This window comes from Talpa occidentalis, unplaced genomic scaffold (assembly GCF_014898055.3).
Source record: "Talpa occidentalis isolate TD23 unplaced genomic scaffold, MPIMG_talOcc4v2.1 talOcc4.7, whole genome shotgun sequence".
Classification (NCBI taxonomy): Eukaryota; Metazoa; Chordata; class Mammalia; order Eulipotyphla; family Talpidae; genus Talpa; species Talpa occidentalis.
The window spans coordinates 69,352,928-69,378,707 of record NW_023605083.1 but is presented as its reverse complement, the minus strand read 5'-3'; the positions used below and the strand labels follow the sequence as shown (position 1 = coordinate 69,378,707).

Below are 25,780 nucleotides of genomic sequence, written 5' to 3'. Positions count from 1 at the left end.
GCTTTATTGAGACTCAGAGATGAGCCTCTTACTCTTAGCTTTTCAAGGTTTTGCACCAGTAGGCGCTGGTGCCAAAAGTTGAACAGGAAGAATACTGGCACATTTGGGTGACAGAGGCACTTGTATTGCAGGATACAGCAAGGAAAGGGAGATAGGTCAGAGAGGAATTTGGAAATATCAGCTGATCTAGGCATCAGGTAACACAGTCTTACAGGTATCGACTTGGTTTTTATCATGAATTATACAAAGAAATTTTTGTTTAAATTGAATTGATTTCTTAGAGCTTCAAGGATATCTTCATGTTGAAAAATTTTAAGTTGAATTTAAAAGCAGGTTGGCCTCCTTAGCTTTGGTAATTTCATAATTTAAAACATATTCTCTTTTTCAAAGTTAAAGTTGTCATTTAGAAATCTTCCTGCTCCCAAAATCTTTTATCAGGATAAATCCTCCTGTATTTTTATTTATTCATTGATTGTCCATCTCCCTAAATAAAAGTAAGTTTCATGAAAGCTAGGCTTTTATTTCTAATTCCTCACCTTTATTCCAGATCCTAAAAGAATGCTTGGCATATAATAAAGGCCTAATTGATCTCTGCTTAATAAATTATTGAACAGCAGAAACTAATAGAAAATCAAGATTGAAAGAATCTGAATACCCAACTAATAGGGATAGGCAAACTTTTTCTGTAAAGGGTCAGATAGTGAATATTTAGGTTTTGTAAGCTACATAAAATTTCTACTGCAGCTATACATGTCTTCCATTGTAGAGTAAAAACAGTGATAGACAACACTACAATCTATATGGCTGCATTTCAATAAATTTAATTTACAAAATTTAGGCATCAAGTCCATTAGACCTGTGGGTTGTAATTTGACAATTTCTTGTATCTTTCGGTATAGGTGAAGTTATATTACACTAACTAATAACCCCTGACTCTCAGTGGTTGGCGACAGTAGACAGTAAATGTTTATTTCTTTCTGATGCCACAATCACAAATCAATTGTGATTCTGTCCCCTTGATGACCTCCATCTGGACCATTACTATTCTTATCTTGACAGGAAGAGAAACACTGATGAACTCATGTGTAGGTTTTGGGGGCTTGAGTTTGGAAGTTGGAAACATGATTTCCACTCACATTTCTTTTGCCAAAATAACCTATCTGAGTCAGTTTTGTCACCTGACCCCATCTGAGTTCAAAGGGCAGTGTGTGTCATTCTCTCAAAGGTAGAACTGTGTGGGAAGGACAATGCATATGAGTTAATGACAGCTCAGTCTAACCCTTACCATTTGGACCTTGCATTCTCTGGAGCTTCCCTCCTATGTCTACTTTCAAATAATGCTAATACAGTTCCAGTGATAAACAGTCCTCTATCAAGTGAGACTTTCATACTTCAAAACTTCTGAAGAAAATATTTTAGTTTTGTTGTATCAAATTTCATCTACCTGTATCTTTCATCCAAGGGTTCCCAGTCTACTCTCAAGATCCCACAGAATAGGCAGTTATACTTGGGAGCTCAGAAGAGAGTGGAGAGTTTCCTAATTCTTACATGAACAGAGTCAGAACCCACCCACCACCCCCTCATCCCCCAGGTAGCTGCCTTTCTTCATTTCCCTGAGTGCAAATGACCCATCACCGAGACAGGGCTGAACTTCTGAATGAGATCATAGCCTTTTCGCCCTTTCTGCACAGTTTCACCCGGTGAATTATCGTCTTATTTTCATTCCACTCCAATGAGCTGTCAGCGATGGATACTGTAATTCACAGCAATAGAAACACAAACAGATGGGTAATTGACCTGCATGCCTTCATTACACTGGAGTTCAGAATGGCTGTTGGAGCCATAAAGTCCTTTATCTGCCAGTCTAAAATCCCTGGGCTTTCACAAGGAAGGGGATCAGGCTGACTTTTTGCAAAAGGTGCAGTCCTTTTGTTGTTCGCCCTGCCTCATGCTTTTCAAAGATGGACAGAATTTGACAAGCAGAACTTAGCAGTTACAAGACAACAGCTGGGATTCCTTTCGGACTCAGAGCTATCTACAGGGGACCACATTCTGATGCAAGAGCAGGATAGAAAAATACCCTCAACCAAAATAGAACTTGCATTTTCCCTGCTTCCTCTGGCATCATATGAGATTGCACGTAAGACCTAATGAAATGGGTCAATAAAGTACAAGTCCATCAGAAATACCACTGTATAATTTGTTTAGTTGTGGAAAAATCACTCGACAAAATACATAGTTTTCATCATGAACAAGACTTAGATGGATCCAAGCCTTTACACATTGACCCATCTTTGCTTACGTAGACCTTATTCTTGGAACACTATGGGAGTCCTTTATCCAGACCATGCTTATGCTTTGAGACTCAACCCACACCCCGACACACCACAAAGTTTTCCATAATTATTGTATCCGGTCTTATTTCCTTTCATCTTCAAAAGAGGTCACTGAAATATTTGATATTTGAAACATGTATTCAATACCAACTGTGTACTGGACAGCATGGCACTATTGTGTTTTAATCATCAGTGAAGGCCTTTGTCTCTCTTTGTTGGGTTTGGTGCTTTAGATTTGAATCTCCAAGTAGACCCTGTGTGTCCCTAGAAGGTAGGGATCATGTGTTAAACCTCTGTCTCATCAAACAGTTTCCCAGGTACTGCTTGTTGACAGGAGGAAGAAGCAGCTAAGAGTTTCTATCAGTCATGATCAGGGTCAGAGTTGAAGTCTGGACTACAATCTTCAGGTTTTAGGGGCACTAAATGTTCCCTAGCCTCACTGGACAGTCATCTGAACAGGAACCTGTTATAGGTAGCAATATCGACAGTGTAGTTGAAAGTCCCCGTGGATGCAATGTGAGTCTCTCTTGAAAGTTCTTCTAATATTTTGGCAACCCCACACCCCAATGGTTGAAATTCAACAACACAGTGAGTCCACAGTTCTTTCCCTGAATCTCAGGCCGATTCCCTGCCTGTCATGGAAATTCTCATTTCTAAGAAGTGCTGTTCTGATAATGAGCGGAAAGATCTCTGCTCTGTGTCATTCTTTCACTCAGAGTTTTGATCTTCTCGGAGGCACTGGAACTCTTACTTTTCTATAGGGAATGTGGAAGTGAGCAAGCAAAGATGAACCTCAATTAGAAAAGGTCATGGTTAGGTTGCTTCTTCACTGAGAGGAGTTCTGTTGTCTGAAACCTTTGTAGGTGCTGTTTCTGCTTTCTCCACTGCTCTTCCTGTGGGCCCCTAATTCCGTTTTTCGCTTAGGTCTCAGCTTAAATGCCACTTCCTGTAGAAGAGCTTCTTTGACCACCTCTGCTCCCTTCTGAATAGGTGTTCTTTTCCCTTTGTGTTTGCTTAGCAAGCTGTCACTTCTGGTGAAGCAAGCACTCCTCTCACTGCCTCAGGATGCTTGCATACACACTGGTTCAGTGCCTTCACTGAGCCATGAGTTCTGGGGGTTGGGGGTGGGGCAGGAAGTTGTCTGTTTTATTCACCCTGGTATCTAGGGACAATGCCCCCAGCACATAGTAGGACTTAAGCATTATGTGTGGAAAGAAGTAAAGGGGAATATAGATGAGAGGAACTGAGAACAAGGGAAAGGATGGGAGGATGAAATAAGAAAGGAAGGGAAATTCATGGAAGTAAAAACAGCAGCCGGACAAATACTGAAGGCCTGCGGTAATTCCTGTAGTGTTACTAAGAGAGAGTGCACTCTTGGCAAGTTTCCTACTGGCTTAAATGGGACTACTCGAGGATTTTTCCAAGAAGGACTCAAGTTTGGTGCAGATAATGGATTATGAACTGATGAGGCAGAATTCGGGGAACCTAACGTTTATTGAACACATAATTATGCAACATCTTAATCTACTCAGGCTGCTGTAATAAAATGCCCTCACTGGATGATTGCAACAAGAGAATATTTTTCACAGTTCAGAAGAATTGGAAGCGGGAGATCAAGGTGACAAGAGTTTCTGGTAGAGACCAGGCTTACAGACAGCAGCTTTCCTCTGTGTGTTTATGGCAGGGATGGGGAGGTGAGAGCGCTTGTCTCTAGGGCAGTGATCCTATTGTAGAGGCCCTGCCCTTATAAAGTAATTATTCCCAGAGGCCCCAACCACATCCTAATATCTTCACACTGGGAATTAGGGTTTCAATATATGAATTTCAGGGACACACACAAACATTTAATACTTCATGAGGTTCGGCTGAAGTGCTATTTGTGCCTTTTCTTCCTTCATTTACTCCTCAAGACAGTTATGGAAGGTGGTTATTGGGATTTTAAATTCATAGACAGGAAAACTGAGTTTCAGAGAGGATAGGATATTACCAGAAGCTGCTCTGTATCCGAACCGCCGCAGGTACCCAAGTCCAGGACTTTGTCTCAGTTTCCACACCTTCCAGTGGAGAGGCAGAAGGACCCATGGTGTTGCAGAACTCAGTTGGCATTCTGAGCCCTAGGTCTGTTACTTTAGTTGTGGAGCTATGAGCTACCTACCCTATCAGTTTTAACAACTTTAGAGTTATTAGGGACAGCGGTCTTTTTACTTAGCATGAAAAAGTGGATACTTCATATGCCCAACCAGTGAGTGTCCGGAGTGTCTACACTAGACTTGGCTTTAATTTAACTCTGGGATTCATAAACAGACAGACAGGGCTCTGCCCCCGCCCCTGCCAAAGCCCGCTCTGTAATGGGGGAAATTGAAAAAAAAAAACAGGCAAACAAATTAATAACATAATTCGAACCAGGAACTCATTCTATAAAGACAAGAGAAAGGACAGTTTATTTGGTGTGGTGGGGGGAGGTCTGGATTTTACAACAAGGGAGCCAGGCAGAGATCTGGGAAAGAATATTCTAGATGCAAAAAAGGACAAGTAGGAAGAAAAAGACTGGCTTAGTGGAGGAAGTGGAAACAGGGTAGAAGGCTTACTGTCTCCTGAGTAGGGAAGAAAATATTAGTGGGTGAGAAGGAGGAGGTTAGGAAAGAGAGCTAGCTTGTGGCATGACAGACAGGCAGACATTACATCTCGGCACATAAAGACTGTGCGTAAAATACAAAAGATGTGTGGGATATGTACGTTAAAGGTGATATGGGAGGAAAGACTGAGGGGAATGGGGTTAAATTCAGAAATGGAGACAATGACGTGGTGTCCCCACACCAGCATGCCCACTCAACCTGCCAAACTCTGGAACATTCCATTTTAAAGTAGAACTAGAGTCATTGTGAATTTTTTTTTTCAAAGTATAACGAGATTGAGGGGAAATATTCCATATGCTGTGTGTGGGTGATTTGATGTTCAAAGGAAATTCTCAACCATTGCCTTCCCAGGTTTTGTGAGGCAGAATTTATGTGCTCAGCAATAATGGTGGCCTTTCTCAATCCCCCTCACGTTTTCTCAGTTTTCCTTTCTCTCTGTGTGTGTGTGTGTGTGTGTGTGTGTGTGTGTCTTGGGAAATGTAGAGACAGAAAACTCCCCCCAGCCAGCAACTATATATCTTTCAAACAGTGGTGACACAGGCCAAATCCCCCTCCAAGTTATTTATGACCTCCATTGAAGCCGGCAGCATTCAGGCGCCCATCTTGGAGGTCAGCAATGGGCCTCTTTGTCGGATGCAGGTCACCAGGAGAAGACTGTGGCTGTGACTGCTGTGTGAACCTCCGCTGCCGTGGAAATGGTTATATAACTTTGAACAGTAATGACATTTTGCAGAAAAGTGCTTTTTAATTGCTATGTCTTCATTATTCCTTTCAAAATTGCCCAGGAGATTCTGCCTCAGAGACAGCTCTGAGTTTCCATTTTTAAAGAGCAGCCAGTTTTATATTTCTGCTGCTCCCAGAAACCCCCCAACCCCAAACTTCATCTGTTGTCAGATGCATTAAACGGGGGTAGGTAAAAACCGCCTTTTGTATCCTTGCCAAATGGAGAAATGATTTGACGCAAATTTCTAAAAATGCTTTCCCCAAATTCCTTTTGGGCTGGGACCAAGAATAGAATATTTTATCCCCTACAAAAGAGAGAAAGAAAATGATGATCAAGCTAAAAAATAGGACTGAGAGTATAGTCTATAGAGTTCGTTTAAGCAACAGAAACTTAACCCCAATCCATAGACTCAAATGCCTATAGGGGATTGAGATTCAGCTAAAAATAAATTTTGCTTTGAAAGTGAAAATGGTGATACAGATAAAATGACTCAATAGTGCCTACTCTGAAAGAATTGTAGACCTGGTTGGAAGGGACTTTAATGCTTGATTAGTTCCTCCCCACCTTTCAGTGTTTGTGACATACCCCTGGATTTCAGCCCCTCAGTGCAATCACTCAAACTCCTATGGGCCCCTTGCTCATTGTCATATGACAGCAGTTCACTGCCTATGGTGTACAGCTCCGACTGGTAGAACCTTCCACACATAGTGACAGAGGGCCCACCATTCTGAACAGACCACCATTCTGAACAGACCTCCCCCCTGCTGGCACAGCATCCTAAACCTTACTTCTTGTGAAAGTCTCTAAATACTTGAATGCTAGTATGTTCATCTTTGGATTAAATGCCCACTGCTTTTGTTCTTCATTTATCCTGAAGGCTCAATGAAAAATTGAAAACCTTTAATTGAGGAGTGGCAACATCATCACTATCATCATTGCCATCATCATCTTTATCAAAATGAGACTAGAAAAGTTTCATTGTTTGCTTGCTATGTGACAGGAACTGTTCTAGAGAGCTTGCAGAGATTCTTCCACTTAGAGCTCACAACAACCCTCTGTACTAAAAATATCTCCAATTTACAGAGGAGAAAGGGGAACCTTAGGGCAAGGTTGAACATCTTGCTTGAGATGATATGGGTAAGACGTAGGGGTGTCTGGAGCTTCCCTGGTGGTGCATGGGGTTGAGATACAACCTATGAAGCTATTCGCAGCCACTGCAGCATGAGTTCAATCCCCGGCCAGGGAGCTACCCACATGGCACAGCAGACCTCTTCTGACTTGCCCACAGCTCCCCTCAGGAGTGTATTTCAGTCAGTCTGCCTGTTCTGTTCCCCACTCTGTCTCTGGTGAATCCTCTAGTACCCCCCCCACCTCTGGCCTATACCCAGTTCTTGTATGCACAAATAAATCTTAAAAAAAAAAAAAAGAAAGGGTGTCTGATTGGCAATGCCCAGCACTTAACTACCTTATAGTTTCCCAAATAAGGCATAGTCTTCCTTCCCACAATGCCCCTCTGAGGACAGATTGAAGCAGCAGGGCATCATTAGTGTGTGTGTATATACACATAAATAATTTGAAGGGGAGAGACAAAAAGAGAAAAATGTGGAAACAGAATTGTGAAACAAAGAGTGAGATAATGCTGAGCTTATTTAGCAAATCCCCAATAAGTAGGGTTAGGGTTGGGGGTGTCCTTGAAGCATGAATGAGAAAAAATGTAATCCAAATAAGAACACTGTTCTCTTTGACACCATGGGTAATAAAACCATTACCCCCATATGCATTGATGGCTAAAGCTGTTTCAGTTGAGCTAAAGTGAAATGCCCCAGGTGAACATGCTTTCAGGAATTTGTTTGGCCCAAAGTTGCCCTTGTATCTGTATCCCCCAGTTAATCGCCTGCTATGCTGCTATTTCAACACTATGCGGGTAGTGCTCACGCCTATCAATTCTCTTCCATCATTGGCTCTCAGGACAAAGTATAGAGAAAAGGGCACAAGATATGGCCTCTAACCATGAGCAAATCACTTCTTGGTGGATCTTGGCTTCTTGTCTTAGGACAAAACAGAATAAATTAATTCTCTCTGACTTCACCCTCCACTAATATTTTACTTTTTTTATAATCTAGTGGTCCTATTCAATTGTATCACTCTACTTATGTCATCCTTACCCTTGAAAACTACAAATTATCCCCATTATCCACAGGATAAAGTCCAAATTCCGTAGCATAGAATAAAGCCCTTTGCTCTCTGGAATCTGCCCCTCTCTAAATATCTGTTCTCCTTCCACCAATTGGAGTTAGATTCAATCGGTAGCAATCAACTAACTCCAAGACACATTATATCTTTGATCTGGCTGTTCTTCTCTTTGGAATGTGCTTCCCCTTTTTTTCTCCTGATGATCTCTTACTCACTTTTTAATCAGCCCAAATACCATTTCCTTTACAAAGGCTCCCCTCCTTTCAAAGTAATGTTATCCACAGTTGTCTGCTGCCTAGTAGCCTCCCATGCCCCCACTGCTCGAGGTGTGTCAAGCTGTGTTATTATCCTGTGTGTCCATGTGTATCCCTGCTGAATATATTGTAAGTCCCCAAGGGGGTAAGGATCCTGCCTTTTTATAGACCTAGAGCCTAGCTCAGGACTTGAGCTTCATAAAGAAGGTTCATAAATATTTGAGGAAAGAAAAAGGAAAAAAATGAAGGAAATAAGGAAAAATAAACAATAACCATGTGCTTTCAATAAGGTTTATTTTTTTTTCCCCCAAATGGAAAAGGTCTATACTAGATCTGACTCAAGTCTCAGTCCTAATATAATGGAATAGAGTTCAAGTATTTCAGAGATGGGCAAGATCATGACCCGAGATGTTGAAGCAGAAGTAATTTAACCAAAGGCCTGGCCAACTATGTCCTGCAGAACTAGGCAGGCCCAGAGATATTTGGTTCCAAAACAGAGAGAGAAAGATAGCATCTTCAGATTCCTTCTTTTGAAACTGTTAATGAAACACCTTTTTTAACTATTCTGTTTCCCGTTCTTGCTATTCCCATGCAGGTCTTCAGATCATCTTCCCTCAGTATCTGCAAGAGAAGTTTGTCCAGTCAGCCTTGAGCTACATCATGTGCAACGGTGAGGGGGAGTACGTGTGCCAGAACAGCCAGTGCAGGTGTCAGTGTGCCGAGGAGTTCCCGCAGTGCAACTGCCCCATCACCGACATCCAGATCATGGAGTACACGCTGGCCAACATGGCCAAGTCTTGGGCCGAAGCATATAAGGACCTGGAGAATTCAGGTAGAGAATCAAATCAATACTACTGTGTGAGTGGCCCTGAAGCAAATCTAGAAAACTGTCTAAGTGGTGTTGGGACTGCTGAACATGACCCTGACTTTTTCTCTCTGGAGGGTCCAGAGACAGGTCTAGCAGCTTTCATGGTATAGACACTCAGTGACTGTCCCCTGAGTGGAATAATGACTAGCATACTCAAGTCTGTGAGTCTGTGTCTCTGTTGTATCGAGAAGACAGAGGAATGGCATGTGATGTATAGGGAGCTTCTTGAGAATGAGGGCTCAACAGTAGTTGTGTTGGTTCCAAAGCCTGTGTGTGTGTATGTGTACAAGTGTGTGTCTTTCCAAATAAATAAATACATACATACATATATATGCATATGTATAGGTAGAGATAGGTAGGTAGATTATGCATATGTGTATGTAGAGATAGGTAGATAGCTAGACATTGACATATGTTTACATATCCAAATGATTCAGAGTGTCAAAGGTGGAAGTCACCTTTCAGATAGTATAGTTATTTCTTATTTTCCCTGGTTATAAAAACAACAGTTTCAAGGAGGAAGGTGGTCACCCAAGATCATAAATTGTGTGAGAGGTAAAATTGAATCTCTGCCTTAAGGGAGCTTTGAGATCATGGAAATGCCAGACATTATTTACACAACCATGCAGTAGTGATGACATTTTAATTTATGTATGTGAAGAATGAGAAAGTCCTGTGAACAAGTGATATGTAGAGTTGGGAGCTGATGTGGTCAGGAGAAGAGGAGAAGGATATTGACATGAGATTAGTAAAGTTCTTTAGGGATGTTTGACAGACAACTTGATGGACATTGGCTCCATTCATTGAGCTACAACACCCTGGGAGTTTAGCATAGGAGAGAATGTGCTCAGTTTGGGAATATTTGAAAAACCTGAGGATCTTTGAGACTTCTAAGAAGTGGTGCCAAGTAGATACTTAGCATATGAGTTCAACTCTGCTGTATAAATGACGAGACTTGTAGAGCATTCCTGTTTTTTAAAACAACTTTATGTTCTTTAAACCTATTACAACCACTGCATTAAAGTGGTGATATTCCTGCATTACAGGGGAGGGAAGGTGCCAAAAATCAGTGTCTCCCTGGGGTGACACACTTAGTAAATGGCAGAAGCAGGAATGGATTCCCTGATTCAAATCCAGTGTTCATAGAAGCTTTTGCAGCCTATTAATTCCACTTTACTCACCCCTCCCAAGTCTCAGTTCCATCCACTGATAAGTGAGACGACATTTTTGTGTTTTTAATAATCAAATTAATTTAACTCTTCAGCCACGAAACCCTTTGATCAAACACAGTCGTACCTTGGAGTCGCTATATACTGCAGATAAAAGCTGAGTTCTCTGGGGCAGTGTTTGAAAGCCACTGGTTCCCATGAACTTTAAGCCCCCAACCAACTCTGGGAGCACAGAAAAAATCAGCAGTGCTGCTCAGATAGGGTCACGCCACTCGAAGGGAGCTATGGATGCCTCTGAACCTGTACCCATTAGTCCATTTGAAAACCTGGGAATTCACAGAAGAGAGAGGCTCATGATGGAAATGTATGATGGTGATCAGTAGGCCTCCAACAAAACTAGCATTTGAGAAAATGCTTTTGCAAAAGAGATTCCACTAATTGCTGAAAAGCAGAGGGGGCTGCAGGCTGTGTGCACAGGCTGTAGGGACACTTCGCTTATATTCCTCATTCCCAAGGAAGAGAAATCACTCTGAGTGAGCAGCTGAGTGGATGGTGGGTTGCTGCGGAGTACACTGGATAGGTCATGGAAATGATTTATGTGTCACACTTCCTCCCTGAGAGCACACATTTGCTTTAAATATCCCATACTTGTCCATTGGAAATGGCTTTACCCCCGGACACATCCGTTCATGAACAGGTGGCTTGCATGTGTGTGTGTGTGTGTGTGTGTCCTTTCCATTTCCAGTGCAGAATCTTAATGACTCAGTACCAGGGAATTGGGGTGAATGAGTGAGTGTTGGTAGTCAAATAGGACCTAGCTTACATACACAGGGGGGTGGACACCTCCTTTGTTAGGATAGAACCCTTCTGCTTTTATTCAAGAAAGGTAAACCCTTTTAACTTTTAGGTTATATTTTCTTTTCTGATCCAAATTTGGGTGCATTGAAGATTGTTGTTCCCTTTGAGGCCAACAGAGTTTTCCAGAAGATGGGCTGCATGTCTTCCATGGGGTGAGGCTGAGGCTGTCCCGAGTGTCCCAGTGTCGGCAGCAGGGCCAGCCCCTGCTCCCATGGCTCACTGAATGAGCCCATCAGTATGGCCATTCAGAGTGTCAAAGTTGGAAGTCACCTTTCAGATAGTGAAGTTATTTCTTACTTTTCATGTTTATAAAAACAATGAGTCTCAGGGAGGAAAGTGGTCACCCAAGATCATAAAGTGTGAGAGAGGCAAAATTGGAGGTGTCCTACCTACCACACATGGAACGCCTACTATAGATGGGGAATATGAGGCAGTCTCCTCTGTCCTCTCCTCAAGATTCACATTAGATGCTGTTACACCAGTTTGACAGACAAGGAAACTGAGGTGTTGAGAGAAGGCTGGTGGCACAGCTGGTTGGTGGTCCAGATGTCTGACCATCTATCACCAGATGCCAGAGTTCTCTAGGGTCAGAGACTCCTGTTCTCAGCCCTTTCTATCTACTTATTTTTCTCCCCACACACTGATAGTCTTTGTGTGTTGAGAGAGAGTGTAATTAATATGCTAAGTAAGAGCATAGTATTTGAAGCCAGTCTGGAGTTCTGTTCTACCATTTATTGGCTGTGTGACCTTGGCAAGTCCGTTAACTTCTTGATACCCTAGTTTCTATAAGAAGGGGACAGTCAAACTATCTCTCTCATAGATTGCTATAAAGTCATGTATCTATGACCCTGGTACTTACTGAGAGTTGTGTAAATATATATATATATATATATATATATGTGTGTGTGTGTGTGTGTGTGTGTGTGTGTGTGTGTGTGTGTGTGTGTGTAATCAACCCCTTGGTTTTGGTTTTTTAACTTTCCCAATCGTTGAGGACTGGGGGAGCAGATTGGGGGTGGGGGTGGTAAGAAAGGGATGAAAATTAGTTAGAATAGAAAACAACAACAAACAACAACTTGGGTTTACTTTTGCCTCTTGTCACTCACATGTGGTTCTACCTTCAGCTGATAATTTTCCTACATGGGGCTTCAGTATTTCTGTATGTAAAATAAGAAAGCTGACCTACATCATTTCTAAGGCTGTGTCAGGTGCTGACTTTCTGAAAGTTAGCACCACAAACTGAAGCAGGAGCCTTCCCCCAGGACACTCCCAGCTCTGGGGCACAGAAAGCATCAGCAGGGCTGATCCTGTAGGGTCATGCCACTTACAGGGAGCTGTGGGTGCCTCCAAACCTGCACCCACTCATCTATTTAAAATCTTGGAAGCTGGGGTTTCCTCAAAAGTGCCATAGCTTAGGACATGTGCTCAAATGAGACTAATCACACAGTGGGGAGGTTGATCCCTTTCAGTTCTCTGTCAAACCTGCAGATGACATCAAAGAGAGCCTTTCAGTGGATGCTAATGCGCCTTTCACACCTCTCTATCACTAGCTACCTTCCTGCATTTCAAAGTGAGAGCAGGCACTGGGGTCTGATCACTTAGCAGGCAACTGTATCTGCCTAGAACTTATTAATATTGTTTTTATATTATATATTTGTGCAGGTTTTTTTTTTTTTATGGCTACCTGATGCTGAAGGCATGTGATGGTTGTTTTTGATGTAAAATTGAAAAAAAAAAATTGGTTTAACTGTTTCAAAGAAAATGTTAAATGCAAATGTCATGTGAATATCATGAAAAGGTGGCAGTCAAATGACAGAGGTTTGCATGGCCCTGAATTCGAGGGAGGGGCATGATGCAGTTCTGCTCTTGTAGCCACAAAGTAAAAGAAGCTTCAAGAAAGCCTACAGGGAGCACAGCAGGCACCTGCATGTAGTTGGGCCTGAAGCAAATTCTTTTCATTTGCAGACCTGTGTTTTGGGAGCTCAGCAATGAAGGCCTCCTTGATGGGGCCAACATGCTCAGCCCTTCTCTCTTGGCCTTTGTCTCTTGCTAGATGAGTTTAAATCCTTTATGAAGCGTCTCCCCAGCAACCACTTCCTGACCATCGGGAGCATCCATCAGCACTGGGGCAATGACTGGGACCTGCAGAACCGCTACAAGCTCCTGCAGAGTGCCACCGAGGCCCAGAGGCAAAAGATCCAGCGCACTGCCCGCAAGCTCTTTGGCCTCAGTGTCCGCTGCCGCCACAATCCCAACCACCAGCTGCCTAGAGAGAGGTAAGCGCACCTGGCCCCCACCTCTGCAGGCTCACACCTGCGGTCGTTTCAGAGGGAAATGCAACAGAGATGATGAACTGGAAGGTGGCAGCAAGGAAGGCCTTGCATGGTGCAGACCAACAGTCCCCTGGTGGTCTCTGACACTCCCTTCCTGGTTTGTACTGGTTGGATTTCTCCTTCCTGAACTTTCCTGCATAGTCCTTGGCTCTCTGCCTCTGTTCTGTCTAATCCATCTGCCTGAGGCAGGGAACTATCAATAGACCTTACTGCTATGTGGCATTCAGGTTGCTTGAAATGGATTATCAGATTTTTTAATTATTTGGCAAAGCAGATTTTAGCATCCCAGCATCGTGGTGAAGATACTAATCAATCAGTCAACTATTTATGGCAGGCATTTGCTCAGGGCTTAGAGTAGAGTGAAGCCACCCACAGGAATCACCTGCCATGAAAAATTTCAGATGGACCCCCTCACTGGGTCAGGAGAGGGGCTCAATGAGCACACATGCCCCATAAATGCTGGCTGCTTTGCTTGTGTCACCCTAGTTCCAGCCTTGTTCCTGATACAGTTTTCTGATGGATGACAGGGAATTCAAGGGGGAACAGACAGACAAAACAGGGTCTGTGCCCCACAGCACTTAGGGTTCCCTACTCTCTTGGAGACCTATAGGGAAGAAGCCGGGGTTCACATCCAGGTCTTTCAAGTTCTTTTCCACCAGGACATTTAGGAGAGGCTTCTGCAAGTTTTGTGTGGTGGCACCTCGAGGGTTTCCATGGTGGCAGCATCTCCCTGCCAAGGGGCACTGTCAGATAGAGGTGCTAACACTGAGGACCCTGGCACACCCGAGCTGAGCAAGTGGGAGTTTGCAAATGAGCAGATTGCTGGGCTACAACGTGTCACCATGGGCAAGGTGTCCGTTGGCCAGCGCTGTCACTGCTGCGTGTGTCTCTGGGATTTCAGCTTGTGTCACAAGGGGGTGGTGTGGACAGGACTTCAGCTACATATGGACTGGGTTCAAATCCTGGTGCCACCACTTATCAGCCACAGGGCTTTATGTAAGTCCCTGCTTCTCAGACCGCACTTGCAATATGATCATAACACTTGCCTTCAGGTTCACAGTGAGGATTAAGATTTAAAAATTTAAAAAGCCTAGTGGAGTGCCTGATGCAGTTAAAAGAGAGTAGAGAGAAGCGGGGAGTGGCTGATACTCGGTAAGTGCCTGCCTGCTAAAGATCAGGCCCCCTTCCAGTTATCTTACGTGAGTGAACTCATGTCTTCTTCCCTGCAACTTTATAAACTAGGAACTCCTACATCTTACATATGAATAGAGGAACTGAGGCACAGAGAGTTTAGTAAATGGCCCATAAATGGTAATTATTGTATTGTTACTTCTAAAGGGTTTGTAATCCTGTGCTGCCATTAGCCAGCTGTGTGACCTTGGGCAAGTTACTTCTCTGTTCTGAGCAGTTACCTATAAAATGTAGTCAGGTTTCAAGGCCTGATGGAAGTGTCTATCAGGCTGGAGGCTGAGAGGGTTTTGGTTATGGTTGATGCCAATAGTCACTGCGAGACTTAGTGACTCAGAATGATTCTTCGTCATTATCTCATGATTCTGTCAGTTGACTGGGCACAGCTGGGGGTCTGTCCACTTGGCGGGCTTGGAGTCCTCTGGGGGCTTGACTGCAGAGGATGTCCAAGATGCCTGCCTCCCAGGCCTGGCTGTGGATGCTGGCGGTCAGCTAGTAGTGGCTCAGTGGGAGCTGCCAACAGAGTGTCTACACGTGCCCTCTCCATGTGGCCCAGGCTGCGCGCAACACGGCAGCATCCAGAGACAAAGAGGGAGCTGTGGGGCGTCCCATGTCTTAGCCTTGGAATCCAGAGAGCAGCACTTCCATCATATTCTATTGGCCAGAAACCCCAGCCCAGACACCAGTATGTGAATATCGGGAGGCGGGGTCTGAGTCACTTTTGGAGACTAAGTATCACAGGACAAATTGAGTAACTGGAGCTAGAAGTGACTATCCTTTTGTAGGGTGAATAAGATTAAGGATGGTCATAACGGTCCCCACAAAGTAACAACCATTTATTGAGTGGCTAATATAACAGACAATAGAACTGGCTAAAGGTGAAGAGTCTGGAGTCAGACATCCCAGGTTCAAATCACCTGCTCCACTTCATAATGTGGTCAATTTACCACCATCTTCATGCCTTGATTCTCTCATCTGTAAAATGGGAGTCATAACTGTGCCTATATCATATGGTTGTTGTGAAAATTAAATGCTTTAACACACTCTAAATGCTTAGAACAGTATCTGGCACATGATAAAAATTCAATATATATTCTTCTTATTGTTATTTTACCAGGTACTGAGATTTTGCATAGAAATTGGTAAAATCAGTGTGTATCGATGATGATGATAATATCTATTTTTTCTTCTTATCTTCACACTATTTTTTTAATAAGAGAGAAGATACTTTTTTAATTTTATTTATTTATACAAGCACTGGGTACAGTCAGAAGCATGGGAGGGTGAGAGAATTCACCAGAGCCAGAGCAGAGAGCAGAGCAGAGCAGGCAGACTGATGAAGTACACTGCTGAGGGGAGCAGCGGGCGGTGGGAGAGGTCTGCGCATCATGTGGGACCCTCACCCGGTGGCTGGGGATTGAACCGGCGTTGCAGAGGCTGCAGGCAGCTTTGCAACCCAGCACTCAACCGCTGCGCCACTGGGGAGGCCCTCTTCACACTATTTTTATAAAGCCAGTGGTATTGGATTTTTCTTATAGGTGAGGGAAGTGAAGGGGCAGAGAGGTGCTTAACTCGCCCGATATCACCTGCAGGTAGGTGGCAGGCCTGGAATTTCCTTGCTGATGGCTTTGGTGGACTTGTAAAGGACCTTGTCCTGAGCAGCATGTGGCGGCAAGGAGATGTGCCTTTGTTTGGCAGGGCATCCTGACACCCTGATTTGAGAATGATAACAAAGTCAGGGTTAGCTTGTTAAGGTAGTGGGGGTGGGGTTGGACCAGGATTAGAATTTTAGAGGCTGTAATTTGGTGTGCTGAGATACAGGACTTGACTCCAGTAATGAATCCCTGAATCCACTCTGGAGTCCAGGCATCAACCCAGTCCAGGCAGATATATCATCCTCTAGAAGTAGAGAAAAGAGTGCCATTTTGATGCAGGTAAACTCAGTTTTTCCTTAGAACTCACTGAGTGTTCAAGTGTAGAATCCCACCCCAAGACTCAGTGCTTTTTGTGGTGAGGACAGAAAGACTAATCCAGATCACACCTGCCAATGATGTTTTCAGTAGCCACACAGATATTTGATGAATGACCATCGAGTAGTAGGTTCTTCTGGAGATCCAGAGATAAAGTGGTGATTTCCATTAGCCTGTGTAGGAGCTCACCCTAGTGTCAGACCATTGTACTGTAGTTGGACCCTTGGGGGATGGTGGGGACCCACAAGTGAGGTCCCTGTTTAGTATGTCACCACCAGGAGCTCCTTACATGGTGCAGAGTTAAAAAGGGAGCAGTACTGGGAAGTGAAATTTGAGTTTGGTCTCTGCTATTAATAGACACAGAGTTTGTGAGCCTCGGTGTTCTCATCTGTGAAATTGGCATGATAATTTCTTCCCAACAACTCAGAGGTTGCTAGACTCTGCTGAGCTGGTGCACTTTGTGAACTCCAGGTGCTCTGTAAAAGGGGACTATGTAGACACGATGGACTTGAAACCAAATTCATCTGCAAGAGAATGGGCCTGAGTGTGGCTCCAAAGTAACATTTTCTAGGCAACATTTCTAAGGTATCAACCATGTACCAGGCACTGTGCTACACACTTAGCCTCACTAATCATCATGACAACCTTATCTGGTAGCAGGAACTCATCTTATCTAAATAATCCACTTTTCAGAGGTGTTAACTGACTTGCTGAAAATTATTCCAGCAGGGAAGAGTTGGAGTGGAAAGCCAGGCAGGGTCCTTTCCTGTAACTTCCAGGTTCTTCCCCCGAGACTCGATGACCCAAGGTGTTCCAATGACCTGCCTAGACTACAAACTGTGTCGTGGTGGAAATCACCTCTCGTTGCAAAAGGAAACAAAGGGTGGAGGGAATATGAGAAGGACAGAAGAAAGGAAGGATCAGTTTGAATGATACTGAATTCAGCTGGCTTCTCTGTGGTGTGATAAATGCTCACTGGCCACCTGGTCTCCCAATGCCAGACACTGGAGGGCACTTACGGGAACAAGCAACAGGGCCTTTGTCCTGAGAACATCATTCTTCAGCCTCAGGGTTTGCTGAAGATGCCACTGTTTTGGGCCAGAGAGCCTGAGTTCAAGGCCCTTGTGTGGCCTGGACTAAGTCCAGGATGGTCTGTAGCAAATACTTCAGAGTCCAGGTGCCAGGAACCTGCCCTGCAGAGGTGGGTGAAGGTTGCCGGATGAACAATGACAGCCCAGCTTTCGAGAGAGCAACTCTTTATTGTTTTCTTGATGGGAATTCTGAATTAAGACTTATTTGGGAAAATAAGGAAATAAGGTGACTGTTGTATTTTTCTGAAATGGTCTGAAAACAACTGGGCTCAATTATCTGTGAGAGCCTTCCCAACTCAAGGAGAAATATCACTCACGGAGAATGAGAGAGTAACAGTTCAACTCCAAAGTAGTGCTAGTGTCAGTCACTGAATCTTCCCGCAGTATTGCTTTCAGATGATGCTAATTAGTCCATTTTAATGAGTAACCTTTGTTCAAACTAAGCTTCTTTTGCCCCAAATTACAATGGTATTTTAACTATGTCTCCCAGAACCTACTCTAATGACTTTCCAATCTATGTTCCATGAGGCAGTCAGAATTACTACTGAAGAGGCAAATTCGATCTTGTCACATCCTGCTTAAAACCGAGAAGTGACTGATCATCGCTGGTCTTAAGAGAAGGAGCAGACTAAAGAGGGCCTGCATGTTGACCACCATCTGCCCCCTGCCCACCTCTCACACTCTTTCACACTTTTTCTTGGTTTTCTTGCCTCTGTCAGTGACAGGACTGCTCATCTTCCTTCCGCTTTCTAAGCATGCCCAGCCCCCATCCACTCCCCAGACTTCACACCTGCTCTCCCTTTACCTAGAACTGTCTTTCTTTTCATTCTCTGCAGTGGCTTCTGCCTTTCTGCAGGTCTCAGTTCATGGGGCTGACTTCTCTGCGTTGAAAGACCTGTTTTATGTGCATTCCTGCCATTGTGACTTTGCACATGAAGCTCAGATGGCTGCTGACCCCAATACCTTTATTCATTGACTCACTGATGTTTATTCATTAATGAGACTTTGCTCCCCATACCACCCCACCTGTGCCCTTGGTCTCCACAACTTCAGCATCACTGCTTCCTAGCACAGTCATTGGCACCCAGAAGCTGTTGGAAAACATGGAAATGAGTTTCTACTCAGAATGGGGTCCCAAAGGCATGTTGGCATCATCTTTTAGATTTGTACCCCATTGTCACGGAAATAATCTATGAATTTCCCCCGTATTTTTGTATATGTTTAGATTGTCTTCCATTTTTGTAAAAAAAAAAAAAGAGCTAAGGCCAAAAGGAGTTAAGTGAGTTGCTCAAAGTCAGTTAGGGAATCTGTGAACAGCCTGTTGCTAAGAGGCAGGCCCTGGGCCTTGGACAGTGCGGGCAGCTTGAGAAAAACGGCAAGTGCAAATGAAGATTGTCAACTCCCCTGGATCCCAGTCCTGAAAAGTCTCTTGCTCAGTCTATCACTTTGGGAAATGTCCCCTATTAAAAGAAGACGACAAAGACAAAAATAGACACTTTTCACAGTCTGTTAAATTCAGTGAGATGAAGTAAAATTCCTCGCACCGAGTAGGTACTTAATGTCAGTATGATTTGATGTTGCTTCCTTAGATTCTATCACCTAATTATTTTAGAGTGTATAGTGTTGTGGTGGAAATAAGATCACAGGAACTTTAACTAGAGGCCAGATGGTATAATTATTGGCATTTTCCAATGACTCTTGGTCTTTGGTTTATTTTTACTTCTCATATTCACATGGCCTTGACCTAGCAGTGCAGGCCTTAGCCAAGCACAATATAATTATGCATTGTTGAGAAGAAAATCTCCTGGGGGCATTCACCTCATGCTCCAATCCTGGGGCCATAGCTTCTGAACCTGTGCCAGCTTTTAGCATATTTCTTGCTCCATACAGTGCTTAATTGGTGTCTCCAAAAAGATTCCACCCACCAAGATAATCATTATCTCTATTATGATGACCCTCAATATCCACGCTGGGTTTGATTCTTCTTTCTGAACCCTACAGTTACTGCCTCAAATGTAATCTCCATAGACTCCTGCAGTGGGGCAGAGGGATGTGACTCCTTCTATTTTATTAAACTGAAGTCAGTTTCAGTTTATTAGACTGACGGTCCCAGCTCTGTCACTTATTAGATATGTGACCTCCAAAAATCTCTAAACCTGTTAAGCCCTCTGTTTCCTCATCTATATGATCAGGATAAGAATAGCTACCCTGTGGAGCTGATAACCCAGTCAATTTATGTGATACATTTGAAAACTCTTCATAACCTGTAAAGAAAGGCACAGATACAGTATTCATATAATCAAGAGCACAGCAGTAGTAGAGCTTGGATGTTAGATGAAGACACCCTTTTGGCTTCCAAGAAATAGATGTTTCCATTGGAGAGATAAAGTATCAGCCCCCAATTCATAATACAGTAGAGAAGTAATGGAACTTAAGATACTTAAAGAGTTCAGACTCTGAAGGGGTATGATTGCTATTTAGTAACAATGTGAACTTGGAAATCAATCAAAGAACATAGTAAGAGGTCAAAGCACAAGGCTCTTATCAGAGGAACAATAATTTGTCAGTTAAGTTAACTGAAAAAAGTTCCAGTAGGGAATCCTAAAATGCACACAAGCTGCATATAGATAAACACATTTTCATTTAAAACATGTGAATGTATATTCCTTGGCCAGCTTTATCAAGAGGGCCCACATCTTTTTTAAAGCTGTTGATGTTTTCTATTTGAATTTCTACTGGCTTTCTTGCATAAACCACACCCATGATTGCATGTATTTCCAACTTTGGTGAATGCCAAGTAGAGTAACAGTTTAAGGATTGTTAAGAGACACTATTACTATTTCTGGATTTTTATGTATCCTTTATTTATATTGATGGCAGTTCTTTCAAGCAACTTATCTTCATAGAATTTTCCACAGAATTCAAATTATTGATAGTTTCCACAAAAAAGACAATTTGTATTTCACTGATTCATATTCATTATAGTCTATGATATAATAATACCAAGTGCAAATAGCATAAATAGATTTGGGAACCAGTAAAACTGACTCTTATTTGGTATACCTATTACTGGGGACAGAAGCATGGGTGGGGGGATTGAAGGAGGAGGTCAATTAGGAGAACTTGCCTGGAGACAGCAAGCTCTTATTTCTAGTAACATGTTATTATTAGTGGAGCACTTGTTCAAGGTCATATAGTAAGAAAAAAAAGTGATCATAATAATAGCTAACATATACTGACTGTTATAACCAGGCCCAATTTTAAATGGCTTAGCTATTAATTCATACAAACACCCTAAATATTAGGTTCTACTATGCTTCCTACTTCATCAGCATGGAATTGGAATAATAGTAATGTAAGGAGAGAAGTGATCCATCCTGCTGGGAAGACAGGAGACTCTCTTTCCGTCTTTGCCTGAATTACTCTACTTTAAAGTTTAGATCAAACCCCTGTTTCTTTGGGGTGCTTGTCTCATATACTGGCCCAGTTTCACTGTCTTGAAATTGTCTTCCCTGCACTCTACATGGCATTTTTTCCCCAACATTTGGCATAGTTGTAATGTTCTATTTATCTCAGATGCCTTCTACTACTTGGCCCCAGATTCCAGGAGGATAGGGACTCTGCTTTTTCTTGCTTACCCTGAATAACAAGTATAGTGCCTGCATAGTCTGCTCAAACTCAAGTGAGGGAACACTGGAGATGAGAGTTGAGGGATGATGATGTTTTGAACTTGAATTGGAGAGAATCATTTTCTAATAAACAGCATATCCTTAGGAAGAATTAATAGGGATATTAATTTCATCCAGAAGTGGGGAATCAAAAGTCAGAAAGAACATATACATCAAGATTGAGAAAGTGGACTTTGGAACCAGACAGTCTGGTGTGAATGCCTAGGGAGTGGTATGCTCGGTGACTTCTAGCCCTGAGGGCCAGCATCTGTAAAATGAGGAAAGGAAAATAGCAGTGCTTTCTCCATGGAGTTATTGTATTTTTAGCATGCGTTAGGAGGTCAATACATATTAACTCTTAATGTAATGGCCCTTAGTGTTATTAAGATTGGACTGGTATATATATGTACCACATCTTCTTGATCCAGTCATCTGATTTTGGGCATTTGGGTTGTTTCCATAGCTTCCCTATTGTAAATAGTGCTGCTATAAACATAGGGGTGCAGGTGTCCTTTGGGTAAATGCCTAGGAGTGGAATGGAATACTACTTAGCAATCAAAAAAGATAAACTCATGCAATTTGCAGCAACATGAATGGATTTGGAAGGGATCATGCTCAGTGAAATAAGCCAGAAAGAAAAAGAAAAATACGTGATGGTCTCACTCATAGCAGGAATTTAGAAAACCTAAATAAGGGACCAGGAAAAAGACTAATTATACTACAGTAAAAATCAAAATCAACAAGCAACTATAAACCAGAGACACACTACAGGGAGGTGGGGGAGAAGGGAGTAAGATCAAAACAAGGGGGGTGGGAATTGTATGGGAACTATAACCAAGATGAAAATGCATACATTGTGCAAAAATGAAAAATGATGTGAAAATATATAAAATAAAATTTAAAAAAAAAGATTGGACTGGTGTATTGAGTTGAAATTATGGAGGGATTGAATGCCCAGCTAGGGAGGTTTTGTATATTATTATTTAGGTGATGAATACTCATTGTGGGAGGAGATTAGAAGGAACGCCGTGGGTTTTGGGTTAGTAACTGTTTTCTGGTAGTCATTTGAAAATGAACTAGAGATCAGTGGAATCTCTCTCCAAGGTATAGAAGTATTAGTTATTTCTCCCCTTTGTTGATGTGAACTTTATTACTAAATGATGGACTATCGTAGAGGTTCTCAATCTGGAGACGGTATCATAATTCCCTGGATGGCTTTTTGAGCACAGATGGTTGGGCCCTGCCTCCACGGCTTCTGATTCAATAGCTCTGGGATATATCCTAGGTCTTAGGTCATGCTGATGGTACAGTTCTGGAGACCAAAATAATCTTAGATTGGAAGACTCTTACTCTGTATGTATGAAATTACTAGAAATGAAGTAAAATGAGTTCCCCTAACTTAATCTTCTAGAGTATAATGAAAGTAGAAAAGTGAACTGGTATCTGTAATTGAGCAAGTTTGGGAGATGTTGAGTTAAAAAAAAATACACTAGATACAGAAAGGGTGAAAGTTGTCTATCTTTCAACAATATTTGACTAATAGAACCCTTCTTGAAGTTTTTCAGGAGATTAGTTTCCTCACTATATTCAGCCTTCGAAAAGTGATTTATAATCGACTGAGAGGCACTGACCCACATTATTTGGTGTGATGCCACAGGCTGTGATCCTTCCCTGTCGATAGAGACCCTCATCCTTCACCTATTCCTAATCCTTCAGTAGTCTGCCTCAGCTATTCATCTTGGAGTTGAGTTTCTCACACCTTCTGCTTAAGCAGATGCTAAAGACTTTGTTTCCCAGCAGGTACCACTCCTGTTGAGAGGTGGCATGACAGCTACCAGCAGCAGCCAAAGGAACAGCAGGAAGGCACTCTGTTCCTGATCTAATTAGGGAATAAATTTACCCCATTTGGCTTAGGGACATTCCTAACCTTAAAAAGCAAACTATTACTAAGACAAATACCTTAGGTGGAGGTTTTTATTTTGCAAAGGACTTTCACAACAATAATCTTACCAGTGATTAATATCTTGCATGGGGATGCTAGAGCAAGGATCATGCTCCCCATTTTCAGTTGAGAAAACCAAGGTTCACAGACATGCCTTGCGCAGCATTATGAAATAACATTCCTTCCTCTGCCCTCCATCACAGCTCTTTGTTCTTGTCAAAGGATATTTACATTCATATGCATAGTGAGTCTTCATTCACTTATTCATTCCTTAGTTCAACTACTTAATGAGTACTTCCTAGGTGTCAGGAGTTAGGCAACAAGCATGGCATGGCAGAGTGGGGAAAGAGACAAGAGGTATGTGTTCACAGAGAGCTTTGAATCTAGCAGATAGGGAACAGCTGGCTCCAGAGTGGATTGTACCCGTGTTTTACCTCCTGCATCTGAGGCTCAGGCAGGTTACAAGACCTAAAGTTGTGAAATCAAAAAAATGTCAATAGCTGTCAAGGAACCTAAAAGATCATCTATTCTGCTCCTGTCATTTTATTAAAGAGTAAATGAAGCTGAGTGCGAAAATGTTAGCCAGAGTAATGCATGGGGTGTGTGTTACTGTATAACAAATAACCACAAATCCATAGACTTAAAACAACACACGTTTATTATCTCCCAGGCCCCCTAGCTCACCGGTTCTGGGTGTAGTATAGCTGGGTCTTCTGCTTATATCTTACAGATTGACACTGAGCATGCTGAGGTTCTGGGGAACAACCGATTTACAAGTTCACTCAGGTTGTCATCAGAATTCAGTTCTTTGAATTGTAAAGCTAAGGCCATGTTTGCTCTTAGCTGTTAAAGACCGTTCTCCATCTTGAAAGGAGTCCTTCTCACATGGCAGATGTCTCAGGGTTTTCTTTTTGCCCATAGCCAGATAAATCTCGGCTTTTAAAAAGGCACATATGATTAGATTAGGTCCACAGCAATAATCTCCCTATCTTCGATCCACTGTGCCAAAATTCAGATAATTATGGGAGTGATTGCTTTTTCTAGTCACAGGCTCTAGAGATTAGAACCTGGAATCATATTTAGAAATTTGTCTGTACCAGAAAGACGGCTTGAGAGCAATGGAATGTAGAGAGAGTTTATCCTGAGTTTTATTTGGAGCTCAGAATATACAGTGGTTTGAGTATCTCTTGCTGTATAACAAATAAACAAGAATTCTAGGGCCTTCATGCACCGATCACTGTATCATGCTCGTGATTGATGGGTCACGAATGTGTGCTGGGTTCATGTGGGCAGTTCTGTTCTCCGGAGAATGAACTGGAGTCATGGGTGTACAGGTGGAATCTGAGCTTGGCTTTACTCACATGTCTGGTGCCTTAGCAGAGATGGTCAGAAGCTGGCTCCACTGGGCAGCTCTCCCTCTCCCTCTTGTCACAGAATCCCCCCAGCAAGGGAGTCATATTTTGGGTAAGGGGTCACAGAGCACCAGGAAGGAGTTTTTTAAGAGCCAAGAGGTGGAAGCTTCTCGTCCAGTGAAATCTGAGTCTATGAACTGCTCAGTCCATGTCTTGTTGTATTGATCAAAGTATTGGGAGAAGCTGCCTGGATATGTGGGAACAATCACATGGCCCAGGAGAGAAGTGTCCGGGAACGGTGTGACCCTGCCATCCAGAGTGGGACTCCCATCTGTTTATTGTGCCTGCGTAATTCATTTCAGTCCCTAGGGGTGTGCGTGCTTTTCACAGACCTTGTAGGAAACTGTGATACCAAAATTGCCCTTTAGCACCTTGCTCAGTCACCATGGCAGCTTAATGGACTTATCAAAAGCTTTACACCCCTTGCTACATGCTTCTCCCTATGTGCATGCTTGATTTTGTTGTTTTGCTTTCTTGGAAGCTGGTTAAAGGGAGAGAATGTTCCATAAGTGACTAGTATGTTATTACTTGTTGTGGATGTATGTGTAGTATGGATACCTGAAATGGGAAGGACAGAAATTCTGCCATTGATGAGTGATCAAATCACAGAGTATTCCCAAGGGTGGGTTCTGGAACAAGGGAAATAAACACAGGAAATAACCACTGGACGCCCCTATATGAGCTCCAGACAGTGGCTCCTTGTGCTCCAGAATCTATGTTCTGATTAGTGGACCACAGGGACATTTCCTGTATCCTGGAATTAGAGCTGATGTCCAGTAACCCTCAAAAAGTCTGAGTATTTCCTTTTATTTCTAAGGTCAGATAACATGATATGGTCCTTTTGGGGGAAAGATGAGCAGTATACATTTTTTTTAAGACTTATTTTTATTTATGCATACAAGAACTGGGGTGTAAGCCAGAGATTTGAGGGGTAGAAGATTCACCAGTGACAGAGTGGGGAGCAGAACAGGCATACTTACTGAAATACACTGCTGAGGGGAACAGTGGGCGAGACAGAAGAGGTCTGCTGCACCATGTGGGTCAGCTCCCTGGAACAGGAATTGAACTCAGGCTGCTGTGGTGATAGCGCTGAGACTTAACCCCTAGGACACCAGAGATACCCAGTATATATTTTTGG

General features: G+C 42.8%; 1 protein-coding gene across 1 annotated transcript in view; it reads left to right on the top strand.

The window, feature by feature from the left end:
- BRINP1 (BMP/retinoic acid inducible neural specific 1) overlaps nt 1-25,780 on the top strand; it is a 163,793-nt gene that overhangs the window by 125,834 nt on the left and 12,179 nt on the right. Inside the window, exons 6-7 of the mRNA XM_037492845.2 lie at nt 8,739-8,975; nt 13,092-13,314. Coding sequence (XP_037348742.1) covers nt 8,739-8,975; nt 13,092-13,314 — 460 coding nt within the window. The remainder of the gene's footprint in view (nt 1-8,738; nt 8,976-13,091; nt 13,315-25,780) is intronic.